Raw genomic sequence first — 20,922 nt, 5'->3', positions numbered from 1 at the left:
ACTGGTGTCTGTAAATCAGTACTTTAGTATGGGTTTATTTGCAGTAATGCTCCTTCATAGTTGTTATCTTTTGCTGCAGGCCAACAAATCTATACTGAGCCACTAACAAAAAATACATATCTATGTTAGCTGTTTTATTCTTTCTTTTTTATTCTTTTCAAAGCAGCAACAAACCTGCTGCTTTATTTTCATCCTCTGAACACAAGGGCTTCCAAACAGGACTCACCTCCCCCGCTCCTGGCCTCTGATTGGTCGCTGATGCTGTCGGTCATTAATGATCAGTGCCCCCTGCCCATTCTTTATTGTTGCTGTCCACAAAGCAATATTAAAGTCTAACATGGAAACGAAGGACCACAGCGACAGAGGTAAGACCGACTACTGCTTTAAAAACAGAGTGTCATTCATAGGTTGGATGCACATTGTTTGCGTTGGTGTGAAGTGGTTGTCAGAGAGGCCATGCAGCTGCTCTGTCTGTGTGAATGTGAGGCTCAAATCATACAGCAGGCCATCTGAACCGTTGGTGTGTTTCTGCCACTCAGCTTTCTTGTGTCTTCTTTATTTTGGAAGTTTTCCTGTAACATTTGAAACATCTTCTACATACATGTTTACCAGTCAGTTATTTCTACAACTAGAATGCTGTGTGTTTTTCTTAAGTTGAGCTTATAATAATTTTAACTATTGTAGTGGCTTATTTGACAAGAAATAATGAAAGCTGCTCATAAATGCATGTTACCAGACAAGCAAAGTGTGTGTTGAACACAGTGAGGTGAATGGGAGTGTATACAAAGAGCCATGTGGCTAATAGGACAGGATGGGATGAGGAAGAGGAGGAGGAGGCAGGGTGGTTCCAGCATCACCAATCCAGAAGGAGGGCGCAGAATGGGGGAGGAGAAGAGACCAGCTGGGACCCCATTCTCCTTTCTGTCTGTCACAGGCCAGAAGTCATTACTGAGTAGTTAAAAGCAGGGCTTGTTATACCCATAATTTGCATGATTTGGTTTTATTGTAGCTTTAATTAGACTTATTGTAATTTTAGTTGAATATTATTTTTCACAATGTCTGTATCATCAGGAGGAACCACAGGCATAAGCAGATGTTCCTTCCGTCTCACCTACTCCACAGTTAATGCAGCTCAGGCCTGTGGGATAAATCCAATTCATCAAACACTGAAGCACAACCTTCAGACAAAACCTGGCATCAATATTAATCTGGCTGAAATTAATGAGAACATCTGCTGGCTTGGAAAATAGAGTTTAATTAGACCTGCAGAAATCATGAGATATTACTTGTTGGCTAATTTAAATGTATTTACAAATTTTTTGAAAGACATGTTGCCAAAAGACTTGTTAAATAAATACATGAGACATAAACATGAACATGCATGGAGAAATTTGGCTGAGTTTTCATGCCCTTTCAACTTTTCCAAATTTTTGTCCCATTTGAGCTGCAAACTTTAATGTATTATTAGGATTTTATGTGACTGACCAACATAAAGTAAGGAAAAAATGTGATGAGGAAGAAAATGGTGTTTAAGAAGTTGTGCAAACAAATATCAAAAAAGTGAAGTGTGCATATGGATTAAGCAATCATTACGCTGCTACTCCTAAATAAAAATCCAGTGTAAGAAATTGCCTTGAGAAGTCATCTCATGGGGCGTGCTGTGGTGGCGCAGGGGGTTAGCACGCCCCACGTTTGGAGGCCTTAGTCCTCGTCGCGGGTTCGACTCCCGACGACCTTTACCGCATGTCTTCCCTCTCTCCTCACCCTCCTTCCTGTCTGCCTACTGTACAAAAAAATACGAGCCACTAGCGCCGCAAAAACTCTTCGGAGAAAAAAAAAAAAAAAAAGAGAAGTCATCTCATTAGTAAAGCTCATTACGATTAATCAATTACATAAATTTCAATGCCTTAAAAATTGCAATGGAGTTAATTTTTTAAAATACAAAAGTCCAGAGTTGGAAAATTGATATCCCATAAATCTGATGCACAAGTGACATACACAAACAACAGAGATGGATGGCAAAGCTTGGCCCACCCCAAGTGTCTTCTCTTCAATCCAACTTAAATCCAATTGTATTGAAGCTGGACTTTCAGAATGCTTGTTGAAGATTGAGGATTTTAGTGTAAAACTGTGGGGAGCATGAGTAAACATGAACATGGCTTTGGGAGGAGAAGACTGCATTAGCATTGTCATGAATTCTGTCATGGCTCAGGTTAGCTGAGTCCCCACCAGCCCTGGTTTAGTCAACTCTAATCAAACTACTTCATTTACCTAGAAAGTCTGCTTGGTTTGGGGAGCTGTGAATGTGTAATCAAACTCTGATGTGGACCTGTTTTTTCTTTTTCTGCTACAAAAAAACAATCTGATTGGACTCTGGAAAAGACTATTGTGTTGAAGTTGTGCTAAAAGGATTCGACCTATCCAGGATTATACTGGATTTAGCTGAATCATCCATCTTCTCTACACCTCTGATCAGCTTCCCTGCTCTTGTTCTTGCATATGTACAGCATGATGCTGTTACTGCCATGTTTCTGTATTTGTTCCATTCTCTATAGTTAAATGTAGGTCTCCTCTGATAAAAAGCATAAAGCAAACTGCAAGCAACACTTTTTATGACTTTCTAATTTGTGGAGCACACATGATCACATCTGAGCTTTGAAGCACTGCAACTCTTCCAGTCAAAATACTCTTTGGAACCTGACAAATTTTGACAAAGTTATTTTTCTGAAAATTGTATGAATTCTAACAGATTCTGGACATTTCAAATAAATATATAAAGTGAAACTGTTTTTTCAATAGTTTTTCACTGTTATTTTGTATTGGATTCTCCATGTGAACACTGTAAAAAGACACAAATAATCCCAAGTTTTTTCAGCAACCTAAACATTTGGTCAGCTACTAATGGGACTGCTGATTAGTGTTCTCTACAACATTGACAGACACATGTTTGATGCTTTTTGTGAACCCTGACACATTTCAAACTTCACAAGGCCCATGAGAGATCACGTTTTTTTTGTGGCCAGATTCTTCTTACGTCAGCTGACCTGGCTACTGTGGTCAGCTTGAATTCCCAGACTTTTTCAAAGATGTGCAAGTGTTTGCTCCTTTTCCCTTCAACCTTTTCTATATTAGTTTGCGTGTGTGTAACGTGTGTGGGCGGGTGTGTGTGTGTGTGTGTTTTGGTTTTTAATTTGTGTAAAAGGCCAGCACAGTTTCTCCACAAGCTGTCTCCAGCTATTGAACAATAGACAATGGCAGGTAGACCAACTGTAAACATCCTGTGAACTTTTGCACAGGATAAGATGGGAGCTGCAGGGTGGGTGTTGACGACAGGGTCTTAACTTTTTATCTTATTTGGTCTTTCATGTTTAAACATGCTCCGGAGTTTTGATCTAAAATTACATCCTGAATATTATCTCTGCTCCTTTAAATGAATCATATGTTCTGTATTGAAGTTGGATTTTCAGAATGGTTGTTGAAGATTAAGGATTTTACTGTAAAATTGTGGGGAGCATGAATTACAGAACATGGCTTTGAGAGAGAAGACTGCATTAGCATTGTGCATGTCAAGGTTCAGATTAGCAGAATATCTCAGTCTGTTGTTCTCTAGTCTTAGTTGAAATTTCGTAAACTTTAATCAAACTCTACTTCATTTTCCTAGAAAGTCTGCTTTTAAGGGATTTGTTTGAGGAGGTGTGAATGTATAATCAAACTCTGATGCGGAACAATAAAGTGAACTCTGGTCCACTTACAAACCTCAGTCTAGAAACTGTCTATGTCAGATTCCCATACTGCCTCCTAATAAACTCCCCCACATGGATGGTCGCTCGCACCCGTGGGCTCATTCTCTTGGCATTGACTTGTACCAGAAGGGATTAAATCACCTGGACTGAGGGAGCCTCCACACAGCAGACAGAGGGCTGACCTCTGACCCTGCACCTTCTAACCACAACACAGTTTTATTTGTGTTAAAATGTTGCCCTTTAACACTGAAGCATCCAGCAGGGAAGCCGATAGTGGTTCCCTCTTAAATTTCCATATTTGGGATTCTTGAATAAAATGTAAAAAAGAAAAAGAGATGTATTTATTTATTACAGTTCACATTTAATCACTAGGGAATATATGTAAATGTATTTGGACAACACATTTCAGCAACAAGGTCATTCAATGTGCTTTCCATGATAAAAAATATAACAATGAACAAACGAATAAACACACCACACACGTACCGATTCCACTCACGAACATCCTAATTCCAGAAAGAAAATCCTGGAAAACCCCCAACATACCATACATGAATTTAGAATAAACAAACACGGATAACGATGTAGAAGCAACAGCGATAGTTGTGGACTCATTTTAAGAGAGCTAGTGTCGTCCTCCGCGTGCCGGCTGGTACCCTGACTAAGCCCTGACTAAATGAATAGCCCTATCGTTATAACAGGGTTTCTGGAGAACTGATCTACACAAGGTGGAGGAAATTAACTTGAAGCCATTTCATTCCAGTGTTTTGTACCTGTGGCACATCTAAAAAACTGCAGGACAGCGGCCCTTGAGGACTGGAGTTTAACACCCCTGATCTAAGACATTTTTTGGTCAAATTGAGATATCTGCCTAACTTTACTCTCCTACCACTGCTGCATCATCCTGCCTTATTACCAATGTCCCCAGCCACTCTAACAAGAGTTTGGACTCTTGTTAGAGTCCAAAATCACTGTCTGCCTAAGTAATCTTTTTGACTTAGGAACTTTACATACATACAAAGATGGCAGACCGCATGAGAAACAGGGCTCTACTGACCATGAATTAAGCATTAACTCTTCTCTTTGAGTCATTTGGTAAGCTAGTTCAGATTTATTCTACTTTTAGACAGTAAATGCACTTTCAGTCAGTCAAAGGGGTTAGGAGTAACTGTGAACTTAAACTCTTAATCACATTTCTAGTAGTGATGAAGTGATAAAGTAGTATAAGAATTTGCCAACACTAAAAAAAAAATTGCCAAGAATATTTTGTCTCATTTCTAATCCAAACAATCTCTTTATACTTTGGACTAGAAATGAGACAAAATATTCTTGGTAAAAAAAATTTTTAGTGTTGGCAAATTCTTAATCTCTTTATACTTAAAATAATAGCAATATCAAAATGTTTTACAACTTGGGGTAGCTGATTAACATCATACAAACTCAAATAAAACCTCAACTCCACCCACAAAAAAGAGGTGCCATGGACCTGAAACAGAACCAAAAATGAGGGGAGAGAGGGAGGAAGTTCAAACCTTCTCTTCCATTGATCATAATGGGCAAACATTGGCAAACAAGCCGGATGCTCTGGACCCTCTGGTGATTACTGTGCTTCATGAAATAAACAACATTATGGACAACCATGAGCATCCTCTTTATCAGGCTGTTAAAAAACATCAGAGTATCATCAGTCAGAGGTTTCTGCAGAGCTGCAGCAATCTGTATTGCTGCAGGCATCCCTGTCAGTAGCCATGAGCATCTACAACACATTTTTAGCAAAACATGAGTTACAACGTTAAATTCCCCTTTGGGATAATGAAGTATTTTTTTAATTAATTTAATTCAACAGGTAAATTAAAACAAAGCAAATGTGGCAAGTTGATGTCAAGACAATGGAGTCATGAATCAAGGACTTAAGTTGTAGTTTTAGGAACCAACAATACTTATACAACAATACAAAACCAGGGTGATGAAACCAAGTCTAAGTTTTTGTTTTTTTGTGAGAGTTTGTTCAACCAACATTCCGTCTAGAGTGATGAAAAATACTAACAGGAAGAGCCGTGCTCTTCTGAGCAGCTACCCCAAGTTGTGAAGAAGATGGAGGTGAACAGTAGCACTACTTTGAATGTGGTCTCTGCAAAACACTAACCTGTGTTGTAGGACAACGTGGTAGCAGTCTTAATCAAAGATAAATGACAAAAACAGCAAAACTGCATTTATAGTATTCTGTGACAAATATTTATTTTTAAAAGCTTTTGTGTACACAAAATGAAAGCAAAATAAACATTTTATCTTTTTAAATCATGCATGTGGTTTTATTGTGTTCATGACACTTTGGTCTGTTCAACTTAACATAATTTCTGATAATTGATCTAAAATGAGTAATTCATTCATGAGAGACAGAGACCGGTTACTGTTTACAATGAGGTGGAAGCTAAGCATCAAAAGCATTTGCGTATTCAATGACATACTAAAGTCACAACACCTTCTAGTGGCCTGGCATGACAACTACAGCTGACTCAAGGTGTGGCGGTTCTGTCTAAACTTGGGACTTTTCACAGTAATATAAACATTGCCTTAGACACAAGGCAGAAACTTCAACTTTATTCCACTTACGGTATCCAGATGTTCAGGTTTTGACTTGTTATTATAAAGACAGGTTTAATGTCCTTGTCCTGAGCAGTCACATACACTTCCATATTTTTTTTCATTGACTTTAGAAAGGACGATGATGGGACTTCCAGATTTGGACATAAAGCTGGCAACTTTGACACTCTGCCACCTGAGATTTGCAGCAGCTTGACATCATCATTCCCTGTACGCTTTCCACAGTGTAAAGTGAGACTGTGATGTTAGCTTCCTTGGCGTGACCCCATTTCCTCGGCTGCCCCAGCCATGTGATGGCTGACTGACGCTGATTTACCTGCATCTCAGCGAGTCCACTTTTATTGCCAAGTGTTTTCTGGGCTCTTGCAAAAGTATGAAACTCTGGCATGTGAGTATTTATTTAACAAAGGGTAATGTGAAGCATCTGGACATTTCATGAATATTTGCAAGACTTTACTCAGAAATGATACATCGTTTCAGACAGACTCAAACAGAACCAGATGAAAAATAACTCATCTTAGCTGCCTCTTTTCCAAAGAACAGAGATCAGAAAGCAAAATCCACATTTTTTTATACATCCTTGTTGTGGAGCATGTTGGTGTAACACGGGGATTTCCTATTCTCTGCTAATCCAATATCACTGGATTGTGTTAGTTCCTCATGGAAAATAGGCACAATACTCACATAGATTACTCAGTGATATTGCTGCTACTTGATTTATTGCTGTGTTTCATATTAACACTGGAACACACCCAGTAACTCTGGGATCTACAGAGGAAATATCTTTATCATGACTAGGGTTTGGACTACTATGGTGGTGATCGCAGTGTGCACTGGTTAAATGTCTCAATGACGCCAAAGCAAATGCAGGTGATTATTTTCTGTTTGTTTAATAGGCAGATTCAGATAAACACTTGCATAGGTGGGTTTAGGCCAGTGTTTCTCAAAACTTTTCAGGCCGAGGACCACTTAGTTGAACTTTTTTAAAGTTGACTACAACATGACAAATGTTGAGTCAACTAGTCGCAACGTAAGTGAAAATACGTCACAACAACTTGCAGGCTTTATTGGATATATTCACGGCAAATATTGACAAAAAACCCGCTTATACTAAGTCTGTTATGCAGAATTAAAAGAACAAGAAGCAGAACCTTATCCCACAGCGGAGCAGAAGTGGTCCAAAAAGTTGCACAAATTTGGTCTGATTTAATTATTTTTTAACCATTAATAATGGCCTTTCAATGGGCGGATAACATTTGAAGCGAGTGCTGATGATCGGGATAGCTGCACATAGGAGTCAAATTATTACATTGATCACAATTATGCTTTTGGAACATCATTAAACTTATTATGAACGGATCCTGTTTGATTAGTTAAATTCAGCAGAGCCACACTCCCCCCATATTTGCGAGATGAACCAACAGGCAGACAGTGGCAGAAATAGCCTTTCTCAGATCCTCAGAATGCAGCTTGAACTTCACTTCCAGATGTTGTCAAACAGTATTTTTCTAAGAGCATAAAGCTGCCAGTTAAAAGCTTCAACATGGTTGATGCTGATCAGTTGGATGTATGAAAAGCACATCATGGCACATTGCAGCAGTAGTTGCCTTTATTTTACAGTAATCCAACAAAAGAGGGAGAGAGAGGAAGGGGAGAAGTTAAGGGGAGAGAGGCACGGACCAAGGAAACTGATGGTGAGAGTTGAATTCTGAACAGCCATGGTACACAGCCTGGACTCTTTTCTTGAGAGGGGATCGTCTCAAATGACCACGAAAACTGAGGTAAAATGATCAGTCCAATTTATTAAAGCCAAATAAGTGGTAATATTGTTTTGGAAGAACAGAGAAATAGTTTACTGTTACAGCACTGGTCCATTGCCATACTTCCTTGTGGGAAACAAAGAAAATGGCCCTGAACAGTTTCCAGTTCCTTTTCTAGGCCTCTATCTAAGCTAGGGCCTAAAGAGGGCGGACCCCTATAAGGTCATTTCCTTAATCTTGCGTCTGTATGTATATGCAGGCGTGTGGGGGGGTGTATGCATGTGTATACACACACATGCATAATAAAATTATAGTAATCCTGTAGTAGAATTACAAAAAGGTGTCATTTTACAGTAGTTCATGAAACTGCATACTTTGCTAGCTTTTAAAAGTTTTCTTCCTTTGAAGGAAGGAAGGGATCCAGCAATGTCAAATATTGACGTTGCATATTTTTCAACACTTTATTGGAACCCCAAGAGTACATCTTAAACATTTGGGCAAGTTTAAGACTTGGTGAACAGCCAACATGGATGAGTTGGCCTCAGTCCTGAACTTCTCCAGAAATCATCAAAGGGTTGCTAGAAGATAAGGAAAGAAAAACATGTTTTAATACATGAGATAAACAGCACATTAAACTGCATTTATGTCAGTTTAAGACAGACAGGCTGTTGTCTGTCTGAAAAGAACAGATTTAGTGGACAAACACTCTCCTTGATCTTCCTTCATTGTCACTGTCTTCCTGTCCTCCAAAATGTTTTGTTGTCTCAAACCAACCATGTCTGAAGATTCTTAGTTTTCCAGGTTTTTACATTCAGAAAGGTTTATAGAAAGTCAGTTTGTTTTAACGTTGGTTTAGAAATGTTCCTCTACAATCATATCCTGTGATGAGACGGCACTATATTGTCCTCATCCAGCCAGTGAAGACCGGTGTAATTCGTGCACATGAAATTACGGGCTAGTAAACTAGATGTGCACAACGTTGGCTAAAGACCAACACAAGAAAGTTGAAACTGTTCAACTCTTGTTGCTGTCAGCTGTCGCGGAAAAAGTATTTGGCTGTTCGTAGCTCCCTGTGTGTAACATGTTGCTGTGAACTAGATAACACTCCGGAGAGAGGCGCTGATGTCAAACCAGAAGGTTTGATTGATCTGCGTTATGTAATATTAACACATTGAAATGTTCAGGTTAATCGCGTCCGCTAACGCGTTAACGTTGACAGTCCTATGTGCGAGAGAAAATATATTTAAAAAAACAGTTGAGACATCCTACCCTCAAACAACTTCCACAAAAAGACCAGAATATAGCCATCTCTCTATATATAGCCATCTGCATATTCAAAGTGAACTGAACTAAAAAGCACTTGTGTTGCACAGTGTTAGCTGAGAAATAACCGAAGTTAGCTTTAGCAAACAAGCCAGAGTAGCTCAATATAACTACATAAAATATATTTTCGTACACAAACACAATACTGCAGTACAATGTTTTTTAAAAAGTACTTACCCTTTGAAAGTCATTGTTGGCCCGCCCTCTAGCCTGTGAACGTTCGCCTCCAGCTGGAAAATATCCCACAATGTAACTGTTATTTTTGTGGAAGTGGTGCTATTTTGTGACAATTTAATTGGTTATAATAAAAGGTTTATTTATAAAGCATTGTTATGCGGCATTTTTACTCATCATAAGTGCTTAACAATGTCAATAATGAAACAAAATATTATAAAATTAGGTTTAAGCTATTAATTAATTAATAATGTCAAAAATATATATGGGGAGCCGTTTGGGAGCCGAAAGAGCCGGCTCTCCACAGTAAGAAGAGCCATTAGAGCCGCATCTCGAAAAGGAGCCGAAAATCCCATCACTATTTACAGTACAGCCGTAAATTTCCGCACGTGATCCAGCGGTCCAATCACGTCCCATGTACTTTCCATACACATTTCAGATCACAATAAAAAGCTGTATTTTCAAAACCCAGCCCTCTTACTGTATTTTCATGCTGTAGTTTTTACAGCCATTTGTTACAGTGTGAAGTTAGTGGAGCAGCTCTGTTCTCTGCCTCGTCACCATCATATCGCACTCAGCACAGCCGCAGACCTAGAACTGGAAGCATGTATCATGCTATGTATCACAGTGTTCAAAAACAAAAGTTATGAAACTCACCCTCAGGAACTTTTCACCGGACCACCTGTGGTCGGGGGACCACAATTTGAGAAAAACTGGTTTAAGGGGATGTGTGTGGATATTGTTGAGAACCAGATTTTTTCTACTATTGCTCGTTGTTATCTTGTCTCCCCAGGTCGGTTAATGTCATGTGTAAAAGTGAAACCACAAAGACAACAGTCACTGTTCAACTTCACAATCAACCAGAATTTATTCAAACAATCAAAAAAAAATTTCTTGTTCTAAGTATGCTAGGTAATTTATTCTTTTAACAAGGACTGAAAAAGAGCTTTCAGTTCTTCCTAACAGAAAACACTTATGTTCCTCTCAGTTTTAACAAGCTGTCTGTGTTTGAGCTGGCTTCAACTCAGTTGACCTTTGCCCTCTTCAAGCGTAAACAGAAACAACGAAGAGTCGTTCCTCAATCCCATAATAATAATTTTGGCAGATTTGAAAGGCATTACTGTTAACGCCAAGAACATGTTTGAAGATTTCCTCTGTGAAGAACAATTCCTCCAACACTGCAGAGCTTCTCAACACCAGTGAAAGGAAAACTCACATGTTCTCATGGAGAGTCCAACCCACAGAAGGTTAAGGCCCTGTTTTGCTTGTCAGAGAAGGGTGTGTGTGCGCGTGTGGGGGTGTGCGGGTGTGTGTGTATGTGTGTAGTGGGTAGTCATCTTTAAGGATGCAGAAAGGTACTTATACTCGGTTTGGCTGCAGTTTTTCTGCCGGGAAAGGGAAGATGTATCATATGAAATCCAAACAGGCTTACATAGACTCTCCAACACACAGCTGTGTGTTTGTATTCCACACCCAACCCCTTCTGTACACAGATGGCCTTTATCAGGGGGGAATTTGTCCACTTTGCTGACCTCGTAGCCCAGTAACAACAGAGGGAGGACCAGCTCTCCTCTAGATTTCCTTTTTTCTGATCAACTGTGGGAGGTCAATTTGCTGGCTTCCTATAGCAGAGTCCAGGCCCAGCTTTCCAACAAGACTGTTCATATTTCAGAACGTTTTTGTTGAGACCTGTGCCCATATTCACAAAGATTCTCAAGAGTCCTCTCCTATAGCTCCCATCTCATCTTAAAAATTCCTGCCCAGGAGTCTTAGCTCAGGTGTGATTCAATCAGCTCCTGAGAACAACAGAAATTCCAATCACAGTGAGAAGGCGTGGTTGACCCCATTGCTAGGTGTGATGCTGTCATCTAGGGAATTTGATTGGTTCCTCTTTTTCTTCTACTTCTATGTAATAGAGGTGGGCAAACTACTTAATAGAGCATATTGCTAGTAAATAAAAAAAAAAAGTGTGGAGCAATTGTTACGCCGCCACTCCGCAATGATTTTAATCTCAGAATTCTGACATTTGATCTCAGAAGATTAAAGTCAGAATTCTGAGAAAAAAGTCTGGATTCCTAATCTTTAATCCTCTGCTGAAATGAGTCTTTAGAGAGACGATATAGGACACCTTCTGTCAAATTTTAATCGGAGTTTGATTGATGAGTGATTAATGACCCGTGACTAATTGATTTTAATTTCCGGTCACATGATGCCCCTCCCCCCATCCGGTCACATGACCCCCCGGATGTCTCATGACCTCAGCATGCTCAACACGCATTATATTCCCGCTAATTTCAATTCAACCAATAGAAACAGAGACAGGCTCCGAGTTTTATGAGTAATACAATTAAAGTATAAAAAAAGCAATAAGTGTTAAATAATCAAGAATAATATACAATATAATATATTTAGATAGAATGTTGTAATTAACTCCGGTTTTGCTCACCAAGCCGTTGGAGTTTGTGCGTGTGTCCGGACAGAATACTGGACAGGGAGAGGGTTGAACTTTGAACATGTCCCTCAGGATGTCTCAATGCCATACAGTGTTTAAGGTGAACTCCTTCTGACCTCTATGAGTTTGAATTAGCCAATAGAAGCAGAGACAAGGGGTTCGGTGTTAGAAAACAACAATATCTGACAGGGACTAAACAGGCCTCGGTGATGTTCCCTTGGATTTCTATTGATTTATTGAATGTGTAAATATTTATCAAACTGAATGGCCATTCAGTTTTTATATAGTTTTTTTCTTTTGGTGTTTGTTGCACAAATTTAAATATATGCTGGCTATCAGCCAAAAATTCAATCAGTGAATTTGTGTTTTTTCTTAAATACTCCCTCTCACCGAGACTTACATCTTCTGACAACTAGCCCCACTTATAATAACATTGACTAAGTTTGTTATTGGTACACTTTACCTAAAAATAAAAATTAAACATACTCACTACACAATCATGCTCCAAGAGTTGCTCATAACATGGTGAATTGTTTTGTTACCTTTAAAATGATCTGCAGCTTTTGTTCCTTGGTCCTAATGATGCTGTCTGTTCACTAATGTTCTCTAACAGACAGTACAACACCTCTTGTAATTGATAAGCTTATAAATGATCAATGTGAAGCATCAGTATGCGCCAAAGAAGATCATATCAGTCAGATTAAGTAAAATATCATTAAACTCAAAGCAATCAAAATTATATTTCTCTGAAAGGTCATTTTTCCTTTTCAGAGAGTTTAGACTGTATGAAAGGAATCAGTGAAATATACTATGAAATATTTTATCTGCTGCATCCCGATAATAAAACTTCAATTGTGAATTGAATGATTACATTGCATCTAGATACAAAAGAATCAACCGTTTATTAGTAATCATACTGACTAACAAGATCTGAACAAACAAGAAACTTGACGACCTCAAGGAATTTCTCACATTGGAGAATAAACCGTCTGACTTTCTTTAGCCACTAAATTTAACCTTACCAAAGTTTTGCCTTGGAGCAAACAGGTACTGAGTTTGAAGCGGATCAGATGCCTTCAGCCATCTGCTAAAGCTAGACTCCGGCCTTCCTCACTGTAAAATAAAACATTAAACTTAAAAAAAGTTCAAGCGAACATCACTTAATTATCATCAACTTGTTGTTTGTACTCATCTTAAACAAGTGGCAGGGACATTTGGCTAAAAGAAAAAAAAAGCTTTATAAGTTAATCTATTTAAGTTGAGTCCATGTAACAACTAAAATAAAATAAAATAAAAAGTGAGCTATTTGAAAGTAATGAGGATTTTGGGTGGTAAAAGTTGAACATTTTAACATGCCCAGACACTACGCCATTTCTGCTCAAGCAAACCAAAAGGTTTTGAACAGAACAACCATGTCAAATAATGAGATCGTGAATCTTTAATCTATGTAGCAAATATATTGCTGCTGCTGCTGTAAGCAGAAAATAAAAGAAGTTTTGCAGAGAATATTTTGGATGAGTTTAAGAATATTGTTTGCCAAAATCACACGGTGCAACTACACTTGTCTTTTATATGTTGCAGTAATTGAATCTTTTGAGGCAATTGGTTTGCATAAATTAAAGTAAATACGACCTATTTTCCTGCTCCACATACTTAGTTAGCAATTTGCCAGTTAGCTTCCCAGTCTGAACTTCTGGGCAATGTCTTGATTCAGTCAAATTTTCTATCTTGTATCTCCTGAACGCTGATATTTTGCTTGCTGGTCTTCATCGTGCTTTGAATGCAGTATCTGGTTTCTCTTACTTTAACCCGCCCAACTTGCACCTGATTGGCATGTTAGCCTTTTGATTCCCTCCCAGCGAGGCGGTGCTTCACAAAGCAAACTGTTTGTCATACTGTTGATCTGCCTGATGGCTGTTTTAGAAGATATGGTGACTGAGTTTTAGACAGTACTAGCCAGCTCATGCAGCTTGTTTTTACTAGATGGCGGTCCTAAAAGTACATATCTTTAAAATATGAATAAATACGTACAATTCCATAATTATTCGATCCAACGGTTATAGAAGTTTTGTAATAATGCAATTCAGGTATTTTACATTTTCTGGACTAAAGGAGGATTTCAGTTCAACACCTGTGGTTTCTTAATGTAAGTGTTTCTGCTACTGGACAAGAAACAGGGTTAAAAGAGGATTTAGAAAGCAAAATACAAAGATGATAGTTGTTTTTACCGAGAGCAAGGCTGTGACTAGTTATCAGGACAGAATGAGACCTGTAAAACTGTTGGGTCCATATGACCAAGGAGGGAACCAATCATCTGCTCCAACAATTTATTAGCTTTGAGGAAATATTTTTGGACACAGCCATCCGCAGGAGCAAGATGAAGCAAGAACATCACAACATCAGATGTATTTTTTCATCCTTATTTCAATCTGGAGAGACTCAGACGGAAAAAACAGCGATTAAAAAGGTTTATTGACATGCATGAATTTAAAGTTCTTTGGCGCTCGGGCCCCGGCTGAGGACATTGAGCTGTGAATTGCGATCAGCTCGGATGAGCATTCCCGATGTAGGTTAGGAATGTCATCCCCCGGGACCCGACACTGGTGGTGGGGGTCGGTGAAGGATGGGAGCCTGAAGAGTGGAGGTGGAGAAGGGGTGGAGGAGGGTTGAGCGCAGCTGGAAAGCGGAAGATGCCATGGATGGAGGTCCTTATCAACTGGGCCTTGGTCGGTGATTGGACGTGACGTGGCTTGGTCCAGCGTTGATAGGTCGGCGGCGATGAGCGGGACACGCCGACTGGATGATGCAGGTGGGGCTAAAGAGTCTTCCAGTTTGAATTTGCGCCTAGGCTTCATATCCGTGATTTAAAACTATTTTTAATTTTGTGTCATCTTAAAGATGGAAAGATTCAATTATTTTTTTCACCCCTGGAAAAGTGTAATGTGTTTATTATGAGTAGGATTAACCAAGCTGAAGGAAAACAAAGAAAAAGGGTAAATAAATATTCATTGATACAGAACCGAATCAGCAAATATGAACTTATGAAACTATTGAAACCTTCAAGAATTTTATGTTGTGTAAGATATTTAAGAAACTAATACTGAATCTGCGTTCATGAATTTCTTTATTTGGTTGTTATCTGTAAAATACGTTTACCTTTTGTTTTGTTGAACACCAGACATCTCATCTCTTTTCCACAGTTTTTTTTCCACTTAGTTCCACTACTGCTGTGGATTTTATAGTCAATGTTTAAAGCCAGCACAGAGTCAGAAGCGATGGAGGAAATTTACGTCAATATGGAACCTGTTGGACAAACTGCATCTAATCACATAGGTAAGAACGAAGTTACAGAGAAATCTAGTATGTATTGAATTCAATTTTGCTAAGGTTGAGGTTTTTGTTAAGGTTGGAGCAGCTCCAAAGAGAGGCTCTGCCTCCGTGCGGCTGTATGTTTGGGAATCCTGAATGTTTTACTTTTGGCTGAACTCATCGCCCTCAGTGTACACAGTGAGTCTTCTTCTAGTCATCTTAAAGATGTAAAAAGAGTAGATTTTACGTTTCTGTTATATTAAAAAAAGTCATTGTTCCCCTTCTAAAATCAAACTGATCAAATAACAAAGGTTTAAAACAGAATAAAACTTGGTGACTCAAAGTTTTGCAGAGAGGTGAAACATTACATTATGTTACATGAGTTTGATTCATTTTCAGCAATGGATGCATTTGCAGCCATTTAGGTTAGCGTGTCTTTAATATCTTCTCTTTTTCAAACTATTTACCCAACGATTCGTTGTTCAGTGTTACCTCAATTTAAATTCTACAAGTATAACCAAAATCATGAAACTATTTTATAAGTCTTAAGTGAAAACACGGTCTTGCCACTTCTTTTTGCAAACATGTTTGTTAATTTTTTTTTGCAGCTCATCACGACAGCAGATTTTTCTGACATCAGCAACATTCTGACCGAGCAGAACAGCAGCAGCAGCAAGTTTCCCTCCATGATCGCTAACTTCACTGAAACGGCTCCACTAGCTGAAGACACTTTAAGGTTTGTCAAAAACTTTAAAAAATTTGGATCTCGTTAAAAATTGAATTCTACTCTGAATTGTAGAGTATAACTAATAACTTTCCTTTTTGGTCTAAATGAATATAATGTAAATGAACAACTTTTATTTTAATTTATTAAGTGCTCTATCATTTGCGTGTGCTGAAAAACAACAATGTAAAACAAACTAAACTGTGTTTGTTTTCTCCTTAAAGGGAAATTGTGTCCTACAGAACGAACAAACATCAGTTGTTCCTGTTCATCCAGGGGCTGCGGAAGAAGAGAAGAGCAGATCCACTAGTGATGGATGATTAGGATCTGTGTTCACTGTGATATTATTCACCAACAATAATGTAGCTTATTAGTACGGTGTTACATAAAACCCTAAAGATGAAATGTACACTTCCAACTGTTGTGACCTGCATCTAATAACACAACAATTTTATCGCTTGTACGTGTAACGGTGACAAACAATCAAAAGAGATATTGAGATTGAGTCCGCAACATTTTAATTTAATAATTGTTACAAAGTAACTCCGTTAGCGGTCTCGTTCCTAACAGCCGTTAGAAAAAAAAGCACACTCGCCAACGTTCCACAACCGTCGTTAATTAGCAACGGCGGAGTGATATTGACCCCCTCCGCAACCACGTCAACCTGCGACACCACTAGTAAATAACACACAACGAAACACAAAACAGTATTAATAAACACAAAACAGTATTAATTTACCTCGACTATTCCATCAAAATGGCCTGTATGCCACACTCTCCCCCTCATTAAAAAAAAATGTCCTATGACATTTTAAAGACCTTTTACTGGAAGTGATGTTATAAGTAAGGTACTTAACATGACATTCATTACATACATATATTACATATTATTGTAATAGTGTCCACCACTAACAGAGGATATTGTCACTTTAGATTACAAATGTCCAGTTACAAATACTTCTAAATATGTTCAGATCATCTCTCTAGTGTAACAGAACCTTAATTTCAGCCACAGTTTTTTTCTGATACCAATCTTTTGTCTTGAAAGCACAGTCAATAAACTGTCTTTTGAGAATTCAAGTATAGTCTTTTTCTTTTAAATGTAGTTCTTAAACCTATATACAGTGTGTCTTTAACTCTGTACTTTAACACCTGGAACTACCCAGGGTCGCCAAAGTTCTTTACCGGTTGGGATCATACTCACAGGTAGTTCTTTAATGCCTAATTCCACCATGGTTGGCTCACCCAAAGCATAATAGGTCAGCATCCTCGGACGGCGACGCTCTCTCTTTGGGTAGCTGAATGCAGGTGGTGGAACAGCTGCATCCTCTTCTTCCTCAGAAGCTGTTTCTGCAGATGGCTCAGGGAGATCCTGGTGTAGCTCCATGTCTTGGCCTCCATCTTCTTCTTCTGGTATGTTGTTCATCCAATTAGCCTGAGATTCATTCACTTTCGGTGCGTTGTCTTGGTCAGGCAGGTCTGGTGTAAATGGTTCAGCATCTGGGTTTAAGCTGACAGCTCGGTGACCACTGTGCTGAGCAGGAGGAAACTGGCACACTAGCTCCATTTCCTCATCCCTCTCACTGTCTGAAGATTCTTCTCGTTGACAAAGATGACATGGAGATGTATTCGACTTAGTCTTTTTAGTCCTTTTTGTCATTTTTGAGTCTATTTCTGGGCTGTCGATTGGCAGACTGTCACAAGGGAGCAGGAGGTTCCTATGCAGCACACGTCTTTTGCCACCTCCTTCTGGTACTACTTCATATACTGGGCTGATATCACTTCTTCTCTTTGTGATGATGTGCACTTTATCTTCCCAAAAGGATCTGAGCTTACCAGGACCTCCTCTCTCTGATAAGTTGCGTACAAGCACACGCCCCCCAGGCTGCAGGTCAGCTCCATAAACTCTTTTGTCATATCCTTTTTTTCCTCTGTTCGATTCACGGGTGGCAGTTTTGGTTGCGATCTTGTAGGCTTGCTGCATCCTGCTTTGCCAATCTTTGACATACTCAGCATAGCTTTGCTGTGTTTCATTTGGCTGTATGTTAAACAGGAGATCTATCGGCAGACGTGGGGATCGCCCATAGAGTAGATAATATGGAGCAAAGCCGGTGGTGTCACTGCGGGTGCAGTTATATGCGTGCACCATCTTACATAACGACTTTTTCCAGTCAGACTTTTGCGCACTTGTGAGCGTACGGAGCATAGACAGCAGGGTTCTGTTAAATCGCTCCACTTGTCCGTTACCCTGTGGGTGGTAGCAGGTAGTGTGGGACCCTCGCACGTGACAACACCTCTGCAGTTGAGCCATCAACTGGTTTTCAAATTCCTTCCCCATGTCGTGGTGGATTTTCTCCGGAAAGCCAAAGCGAAGGGCAAAGTCATCAAATAGCTTTTCCACAACTGTTTTTGCGGATTTGTTTTTTGTGGGGTAGGCCTGTGCAAAGCGAGTGTAGTGATCCATTATAACCAGAATATACTCATAGCCTTGCTTACAGGCCTCTAGATGCAGGAAATCAATTGAAACCAGTTCGAATGGACGTGTTGTCACAATTGGCATCAGTGGTGCTCTGGCTGCTCTCTGTGGTCGTTTTGACTTTAGACACTCACACACTTGGGTCACAAAATGTTCTGTGTCCTGCTGCATTCTGACCCAATAAAACCTGTCTCGGATCAGATTCAGAGTCCTTTCGACCCCCAGATGACCCATCTCTTTGTGTAATTCTTGAAACACTAACGGATGATGTTCTTTTGGCAAAACTAGCTGAGACGTATGTCCTGCTTTTCTGTATAAGATCCCATCATCGCTGATATATAGTTTTCGCCACTGCCTCAAGAGCACTCTAACATCTGCAGGCTCGGTTTTCACCACTCCTCTGGGGGGGAATTGATCTTGGCTTTTATAATGCATGACTCGCTTGATGAGAGGGTCTTTTTTTTTGACTTTCTCTGATCTGTTCTGGTGTTAGTGGGGCAGGCAATGAAGGTGAAGAGGCATCCCTTACTAAGTCCAGTGTATTGATGTGAGCCGTGGTTATCCAGACAGATGGGGCATCTTGAAGCACAGTCACTCCCTGAATTGAAGCACTAATCACATCCTGAGTCACTTCTTCTGTACATTGCTGCAATAAGTCATTTATGTCCAGTGGCATGCGAGAGAGGCCATCTGCGTCTGTATTGTGTTTGCCTGGTCGATATTTAATGGTGAAATTGAAATCGGCAAGTTGGGCAACCCACCTGTGACCTGTGGCATTCAACTTGGCTGTGGTGAGAATGTAGGTCAGGGGGTTATTATCTGTATATACAGTGAAATGAGGTGCATGGTACAAATAATCTCTAAACCTTTCACATATTGCCCACTTGAGTGCTAGAAATTCCAATTTTCCTGAATGCATGTGATAATTTTTCTCAGGTGGGGTCAGTGTTCTAGATCCATACCCGATGACAACCATTTTGTTATTCTGTCTCTGATACAGAACTGCTCCCAACCCTTCCTGGGAAGCATCAACATGCAGAATAAATGGTTGGGTGAGATCTGGATACCCAAGGATGGGAGGCTCAGTGAGTTTGTCAATAAGTGTGTTTATTGTCTCTTGATGGTTCTGTGTCCAGTGAATGGGAGTGTTTGATGGGAGGTTACCTTTATTTCTTGCAGTGTTGATGTTCCGTCTGTCTTTTTGCTTTCCTGATGGTGGATTTTCAGGTTGATTTTCCGGTGGACTAGCCAGAAGCTGGTAGAGGGGCTTAGCTATTCTGGAGAAGTTGGGTATATATGTTCGATAATAGGAGAGAAATCCCAGCATTTTTCTCAGATCTCCTACAGTTGTGGGGGTTCTCTCCTTCAAAGTTTGAACTGGTGCCACTTCTGCTGGATCCATCGTGTAGCCCTCACCAGAGACAAGACGTCCCAGAAATCTCACTCTTCTTTTGAACACCTCACACTTCTTTGGGCTCAGCTTCACTCCATGCTTCTGGTATCTTTGCAACACAGTTCTCATGTGGTTGAGATGATCCTCAAAACTTGGGCTGTGAACTAAATTGTCATCCAGATAGGGCTGGCATATCACATCTCTTAAACCAATCAGACATTCCTCCATGCTTCTTTGGAACTCTGCTGGGGCAGCACTCAAACCGAAGGGGATTCTGATCCACTGGTACAAACCCCATGGTGTTATGAAAGCAGTTAAGGGCTGACTTTTTTCATCCAGAAACCCTTGATGGTACGCCTTCCCCTGATCTAATACAGAGAACCAGGAGCTGCCAGTTAGAGAATCAAGCATGTCTTGGATTCGGGGAATAGGGTGGCGGTCAGGGACAGATTTTTTGTTTAATTCCCGGTAGTCACAGCACAACCTCAGACCCCCATCTTTCTTTCTCACACATACCACTGGTGATGCATATGGAGAACGTGACTGAGTTATCCAGCCTCTATTCAGTAGATCTTGAAGGTATTCTTTAACTTCCTGATGTAATGGCTTGGGAACTGACATATATGTTTTCTTCACTGGAGTAGTGTCATGCAGAGTGATTTGAAGTTTCAAAGAGGGAATTAAACCTATGTCATCTTCATCATAGGCGAATGCATGACACTCTTCTCTCAGTATCTGTCTCACAGTCTGTCTTTGGCTTTCCGTTAAGTGGCTGAGGTCAACTGGAGGATCCCACTGTGTTGGCTTCTGTTTTTCTGCTTTGCTGTTGATAATCAGGGACTGAGCTGCAGCTGGCTTTGTTCTGGGTGAAGGGTCATCTTGTTGTTCACCAACAGTGATATTCAACTGTTGTGCATTTACAGTATAAGCTGTCTTTACTGCTTCTAGGTGCCCCAGGACTGCA

The 20,922-nt window shown here is 39.8% G+C and overlaps 1 protein-coding gene and 1 long non-coding RNA gene across 2 annotated transcripts in view; both read left to right on the top strand.

Annotated features, from left to right (window-relative positions):
- The first annotated feature begins 274 nt into the window (after window positions 1-274).
- Window positions 275-20,922, top strand: part of afap1 (actin filament associated protein 1) — a 124,981-nt gene continuing 104,333 nt past the window's right edge. Inside the window, exon 1 of the mRNA XM_023346294.1 lies at window positions 275-365. Within this exon, the coding sequence (XP_023202062.1) occupies window positions 275-365 (91 nt within the window). The remainder of the gene's footprint in view (window positions 366-20,922) is intronic.
- On the top strand, window positions 16,012-16,824 carry LOC111610974. Its single transcript, XR_002753842.1, has 2 exons — window positions 16,012-16,101; window positions 16,314-16,824. It is a non-coding gene; the product is annotated as an uncharacterized LOC111610974 (long non-coding RNA).

The sequence above is a fragment of the Xiphophorus maculatus genome, chromosome 14 (genome assembly GCF_002775205.1).
Source record: "Xiphophorus maculatus strain JP 163 A chromosome 14, X_maculatus-5.0-male, whole genome shotgun sequence".
Taxonomy (NCBI): Eukaryota; Metazoa; Chordata; class Actinopteri; order Cyprinodontiformes; family Poeciliidae; genus Xiphophorus; species Xiphophorus maculatus.
The sequence above is the reverse complement of the archived record's forward strand: the minus strand, read 5'-3'. Positions and strand labels throughout refer to the sequence as shown.